The sequence below is a fragment of the Pygocentrus nattereri genome, chromosome 16, assembly GCF_015220715.1.
Source record: "Pygocentrus nattereri isolate fPygNat1 chromosome 16, fPygNat1.pri, whole genome shotgun sequence".
In the NCBI taxonomy this organism is placed as follows: domain Eukaryota; kingdom Metazoa; phylum Chordata; class Actinopteri; order Characiformes; family Serrasalmidae; genus Pygocentrus; species Pygocentrus nattereri.
Window position 1 is genome coordinate 11909886 of NC_051226.1, and position 6713 is coordinate 11916598.

General features: G+C 39.4%; 2 protein-coding genes across 4 annotated transcripts in view; one reads left to right on the plus strand and one right to left on the minus strand.

Annotated features, from left to right (window-relative positions):
- The window catches only part of rhobtb3 (Rho related BTB domain containing 3), a 32336-nt gene extending 28096 nt beyond the window's left edge, over positions 1-4240 (plus strand). For both annotated transcript variants that reach the window (XM_017715093.2, XM_017715084.2), the window contains exons 11-12: positions 1812-1908; positions 3305-4240. In XM_017715093.2, the coding sequence (XP_017570582.1) occupies positions 1812-1908; positions 3305-3423 (216 nt within the window). In that variant the 3' untranslated portion in view covers positions 3424-4240. The remainder of the gene's footprint in view (positions 1-1811; positions 1909-3304) is intronic.
- glrx (glutaredoxin (thioltransferase)) lies at positions 2204-6188 on the minus strand. Of its 2 annotated transcripts, none has more exons than XM_017715115.2 (3): positions 5606-6188; positions 5112-5236; positions 2204-3441 (listed from the first exon to the last, which is right to left on the minus strand). In XM_017715115.2, exons 1-2 carry the CDS (start codon positions 5810-5812, stop codon positions 5123-5125), a joined length of 321 nt encoding a protein of 106 aa, XP_017570604.1. In that variant the 5' UTR covers positions 5813-6188; the 3' UTR covers positions 2204-3441; positions 5112-5122. The 2 variants fall into 2 exon arrangements, with proteins under 2 accessions (XP_017570604.1, XP_017570595.1); XM_017715106.2 differs by having other exon boundaries at positions 5116-5236; positions 5606-6184.
- Positions 6189-6713: the final 525 nt, after the last annotated feature.

The following is a 6713-nucleotide window of genomic DNA, read 5'->3' on the forward strand; positions in this document are numbered from 1 at the left end:
AGATGTAAACAGTCATTCAGAGTGGTTTGACTTGAAATGGTTCATTGTTTTGGTGGTGATTGGAACCAGGTGCTGCAATACTTACAATGCAAATATAATCGTTTTATTTACTGCCCAAAATCTCCAGTGAACTTGCAACTTGTTTTCTTTGAAGACTTTTGCCTTATATGTACCTCTCCACCATGAATGCATTATAACGATAGAGGTTTTAGGCCAAAAACATTGCAGATCTATTGTGAAACAGTGTCGTAAGCATCCGACAGCATATCTGTAATTATTTAATGTCAGTTTTTTGTGAGGGAGCTTTTAGAAGCTTTAAACGCTTCAGACATCTGGTTCCTATCACCACCACTGTGTACTGTGACTCAGTAAGTCTCTCTGTGTGATGAATTTTGCATCAGACCGTGCTGGATAACTTTGTTTACATCAACCATTTTTTTTGAAAATGTTTATTGATTAATTTTTTTAAAATTCAATATTTAATGCATTTAAGCTTGGACTGTTCCCTCACCTAGCTGACTAATCTCTGCATTTTAATCTAAGATGATCTATTTCCAGTCTTTTAATTGCATTTAACTAACCCACCAACACTTTTCTATCATACATGCTCAAAAACACACAAATTCAAAGTGTATTTTTAGGTATTTTAGTAACAAAATATAGTGTAATGTTACTAAATTATTTTCACAGTCCTACCAAAAATGCAGCATATCACTCATGACATGCTTGTTAACAACAGTAGAAGCAGACATTATGAAGCTGACGTTTTGTCTGTACTTTTTTTCCATTTTTATAGGTAAGAGATATGCCAGTGTCAGACAAGACATAAGCAAGTCTTTTTGAGATTACTCCAGTCTTTTGTGATGTTTGTGATGATTTAGGCATGCAGTTTGCATAGCTGAAGATACATTTCCATTAGCTTCATAACTTCAGTGTAACACTACTGAAGCAAACCTTAGACACCAGATTTTTTTAGCAATATCTCTGGTACATTTGGCTGAAAACAGTACTGTGTAAAAGTCTTAGGCACTCTTTATCCATTTGCTTATCCATTTTTTTACTGTATTTACAGCGAGATCCAGAAGTCTGAAACCACAATGAAATTGAGATTTTTCATTTTAACCTGGAAATTAGTTTTAGAATTGTGAACAGCTTAAAACAAAAAAAAGTTATAATAATTGAAATGAAGAAAAAATATTCAAGGTGCTGCCCTATTTCTAGGCTATTATTTAAGCAAACTTCTGACTTTGTACAAAAATGTCAGATTGTTTCTCTTATCTCTAACTGAAGACGACTCTCATGTGGGTCTGATCTGCTTGTCTGAGGCTTTTGCGCAAACCAGCTTGAGCACACACTGTCATTACAGCAAACAGGGGGACTTACTAAATACACTAAAAATCACAATGACAGAAAATTGTATTATAGTAAATATTAGTGCAAACAGTAAAGTACTAGTATGTAAGTTTTAAACAATATTCATGCCAGAGACTTTCGCACAGTACTGCACATGTTGGAGTACATTTGGGGTAAGGACAAAAATGTGGAGGTTTCAGTGTTTGTCAGAAGTGACATACAAAGCACACTAGCAGCTGTTCTGTATTACAGCTAACAACTTGGATAAACAGAAGAGAGACTGTAGGCATATCAACCTTGTCACTGCATTACCACAAACATATTGAGGTGGTGTAAACACCATGCAAATTACACACTGGACTCAATCCAGTGCCAGTATAAATGAGTTTCTTGTAACTGACCGTATGTTTTCTCTTTGATTATATTTCACCCGTTTTGTTTTTCCCCTCTGTACACAGTGCCACAATGCTGACCAACTGTATGTCTGGCTCCTCCACTTCATCGCCAATAACTACCTGATCTTTAGCCACAAACCAGACTTCCTGGAGCTATCAGGTGAGCTGTCTGGGACACCATCTGCTTCATAATCATTGCAGCAAACACACTATCACTGTTAAAAGCTTGAAAGACCTGACCAAATGCCCTGACCCCCACCCAACATCTGCTACAGTACATTAAACCATTACAAATCACTACCGGCTTGTTGGCATTTGTAGTGCAAACAGAGAATGCTAATGTCAGTAGAGCTCCAGGGGGTGCATAATAGCTCAATTCAGCATTGTATAGCCTCTTTAACAGACCTGTTGACTTTCACAGAAGCTGTAAAACAATGCAACACAGATCATGGAGGTATTTTCTGATTCAAGTTTATTTCAAGATGCAAAGTTTAACTAACAAGGCCGTTCATATAGTGGGATGGACGGATCTTACCTTGCTATATAAATGTAATAGGCACATGCAAGTAGTAAACATACAAGACAGTTTTACCCTTAAAGTGATATTTCATTCAGAAATCAACTTTAGTAGTTGATAGAATTCAGTCATTTTGTTAAGACGTGTTTGGTGTTTGAAGTTTGCTTCTTTAGTTTTGTGTACAAGCTACAAGGCTAATGTAGCTAACAAGCAACACATGCTTATACCCCATCAATTGCCATGATGCATACAGCATGAATGAAACCAATTCAAACTTGCCTCAAACTCTGCTGAGTAGTTTAGTCATCATAAATTATTGCTTAACCCTCTACTGCACAATATTGCCTCAGGGCAACAAACCCATTTTCTCACTTTACAATAACATTAATCGTAAATAAAGATGACAAGGTTAACACTAAAGGGAAAATGTTGAGTAAATTAATAAGTACTGTCTCTTTGGGCACTTTTAAGCCTCTTTTTAACATTTAATGTCATTTTTTGCTATCAGAATCTGCATAAATATGTTTGTTGCCTAGAAGCAACATTGCATGACAGTTGAATGGATTTAGCCAGGCACAAGCACGTGGTTTTATATTAATTCTTCTTGTCACACAATGACTTGCACATTTTATTTTTTTTCAGTGTTTCTTAAATTTAATAATCAGGTCCGTTTATGCAAGAAAGGTGAATTGAATATTAAAAAAAAACAAAAAAACACTGTCCTAATGCGTGCAGTAGAGGGTTAAGTAGTGTTGTATACAGTCATATGCAAAGTTTGGGCACCCCTGGTCAAATCTAATGTTTTGTCCTATACAGAGAACACAATGCTAACATCTACATTAGTCCTGTAGCTCCAGTACTAAGCTAAACAAAGCTACAAACTTTGGACACCAAACATCACTAAGTAATCTAGATGGGTTAGAGTCATTAATATTCATGAAGAGCATAAAGCATAGAGTAAAATGCAGAGGCCATATGGGTGTGAGGGGGAGGTGTGTTGCTGTGGTTTCTATGTAGTCACAGTGCTGTTGTTGGACAGAGGAGGAGCGTGAGCAGGTGGAGCGTCTGCGATGGCCCTCTAGAGGATACCTGCAGGAGCTCAGCGAATACCAGCAACGGCGGAGACAGCTGCGCAAATCCCGCTGCAGCATCATGTGACCTCCCTCATGCAGCGTGCTGAAGAGAGGAGCGGGTGAGGGGAGAGAAAGAGGGAACAGGAGTCATTAACACACAAAGACAGACATGAATCCTCCTTAGAGGCTGTGGAACTCTGATGGAATTCTGATGGGATTTTGATGGAATTCTCATAGAATTCTGGTGAAGTTCTGATGGACTGTGTCTATATAAACGTTGACCTTCGATCCTGTGACATCAGCAGACAGTCACGTGCTGTCAGAGGCCCCGGGGCGAACACTGTGGCTGTTACTGTGTTTCTCATGGTGCCCTTCAACACGGCTCCTGCTTTGTGTACGCGGAAATAAACTGTGACTACAAGTGGACACTGCTGAATGCAGTAGCTGTGTAACCATAGCCGGGTAAGTTGTGGTTGGACCTTGGTCAGAAAGCTCAGTGGCATAAACTCATTCGAAGCTGGAACAAACCCCAAAGTTTTAAACAGGGTAGGGTCAATCTCATACTCTCCAGAGATTTCTATCACATTCTCATGGTCTGCCATGGTCTTTCATGGTGAGAATTTCTTTGATTTGTGACTACTCTTGCAAAGCAACTTGAATAACACCTCAAATGTTTATTTTTTGCCATGAGGTTATAATTTTACGGTGATGCAACTATTTTTGTAACATGTACATCTGTACATCTGATTTTTATTTGGGAACAAATATGTACGCAGTATATGCATCCAGCATGTGGATTGTTTAGTGCAGTCAGTCAGTGTGTTGGACTTTTCTGGCTGTCTTTAGTCTAGTGTAGTTCTGTTTATCTTCATCTCACGCTGAATAAAGACATTTTAGAAGGATCCTGAGGTGGAGCGCATTTAGAGAGTCACTGTGTGCCTATCCAAGAAGCAGCAGTGGTGGCGGCTGGTGCTGCCGCTGCCGGGGGCTGCGTTTGTTTTTATCCTTACTGAGAAAACGAGTGTGAGCGACAGAGCAAGAGAGAGAGACTGAGTAATGGGGGGAGGTGGTATAGAGGAAAACAGAAAGAAAGAAACAGAAGGGAAAACATAAACGGTGAGAGAAATTAATATAGGGGAAAAAAATAAATAGAAAGAAACAACCCAAAGAAAAACAGAAAGACAGAGAAAGCAATAGTTATAAGATGGAGACTGGAAGAAAGCATGCAACTGAAAGAAAGATGGAAAGAAAAAGAAAGAAAGATATAAAAGTAGAATTAGAAAGAAGAAGAAGAAATTAAATTAAAGATAAATGGCGTAAGAAATATATATGAAGACAGAAAAACTAGAATGAAAGAATAAACAAAAGAAATGAAAAGGAGAAAGAGCAAAAGAAAGAATAAGAAAAAAGATATCAGATAAAGAAAGAAAAAAAGAAGAGAAATAAATGGAGAAAAAAGCAGGAAAATAAATAATAAAAGTGAGAAGTAAATATAGAGAAAGAAAGAACAAAACAAAGATAGAAAAAGATAAGGAACAAGAGGAAAATTGAGAAAGAAGGACAAGAAACAAGAAAAACAAAAATGAGAAAAATGTGAGGTGGAGAAAGAGAAGGAAAGAAAGAAAGATAAAGTAAGAGGGAAAAAATGGAGAAAGAAAGACAAGAAACAAACGAGAAAAAAAGTGAGGTAGAGGTGGAGAGAGAGAGAGAGAGACAGACAGACAATCAGTCTTTTTGCAGAACTGTTTTGTATTGGTGCGCGTGCTTGTTTACCCACAGTGACGTCACTGCAGAGCCCCTATTTTCTGCAGCATTCCCGCCAGTTTGGCGCTTCTGTCCAGTTCTGAGACGTCACTGCCCCCTCCGATACACTCCTCACCTATAAACACGCGGGGCACCTGCAACCACACACACTGTTACACTCACAGTCGACTGCACGGCGGTTCGTTCTGATTTAAGGCGACAGAAACACGGCGAGCCTCTGCCTCTACAGCGGCTTAAACAGGGTAGTGCACTTTTACGACAGTGCCTTAACCCAGCTTTTACTGGGAAGTCATAATGACTCATAGATTCCAGTAACAGCAAGTTACAGCCGAAAGGAGAAAGATCCTAGAAATCTAAACCTGTGACATACAAGTTATTCATAAAATATCAGAAAGCAGCAGCAGCGGCGCTCCTTTCGACCACTGAAACAGGTGTAGCTGAGAGGAAGAGACGAGGGGCTAACAGTATCGAGGAAAATGTCACATGAAGGGAGGAGAACTCACAGTTCGGGCTCCGGTTATCTGCTGCAGGTAGTCCTGTATGCTGCCTGTGTCGTCCCGTCGACTGATATCGATGAACTCCAGATGTCCTTCTTTGAATTTGTACTTGGACAGCACGTCTTTGGCCTGCACGCAGTACGGACAGGTCGGCTTCAGGAACACCACCACTTTATCTCCCTTGATTTTCGCTTTCACGAATTCCTGAGCCATGCTGCTGCTGCTCTTCGCCCCAAGACTTTCACTTCAGCTGGACCACCGACGAGCTCTGTGACTGGACAGAGTTGGAGAATCAAACCGGCAGTGTGTTTTCTGCTCGCTGGCGGTTCGTTTCCCCCAAGAGGAGGAGTCCGCTGCTACTTCCTCTTAGCTTACAGCGGCGTCTCTTAGGGTGAGGCCAATGATCGTCCATCGATTTCAATGCCAAGTTTCAAGTTCATGTCGAAATAAACAAGACAAGTCCTGAGGCAGGGCACTCTGCTGGCAACTAGGTCCAAACGGAGCTAAAGGCCCGTTCAAATGAGTGAATTCATCTACTTTAATGTGGAAACACAGCAGCTCACGGCGTGTATGATCTGTACAGGAAAGAGAGAGAGAGAGAAACAATGAGAGGAATGAGTATAGAGAAAAAAGAAATAGAGTAAAGGGAAAAATTAAGAAAAACAAAGAGAAAGGCTGAAAGAAAGCCGGCACTGAGCAAAGATTAAAGAAAAATAAACATTGAGAGAAAAAAACGTAGATAGAAAGAAAGAATTGAAAGAAACTAAACAAGAAAGATGAATAGTGAGAAAGAAATTAATAAAGAGAGGGAGAAAAGAAAGAGAAAGAAAGAAGAAAGAGTGAGAGAAAGAAAGACAGAGAGAAAAGAGGGAAAAGAAAAACGATAGACAAAAAAAAACGGGCTGAAAGGAAGCATGAAGTTGAAAGAAAGACAAAAGTGAATGTGTGAGAAATAAATGTAGATATAAAAGAAACAGAATTAAAGAAAGAAAGTAAATGAGAAAGGAATAAATATGGAGAATGAGTGAAGGAAAAGGAAAGAGAGAACAAAAACCTCCTGACTGTGAATTCGAGTTTGTCCCCAAACCCTTTCATTGACACTGAAAGGGCTTTT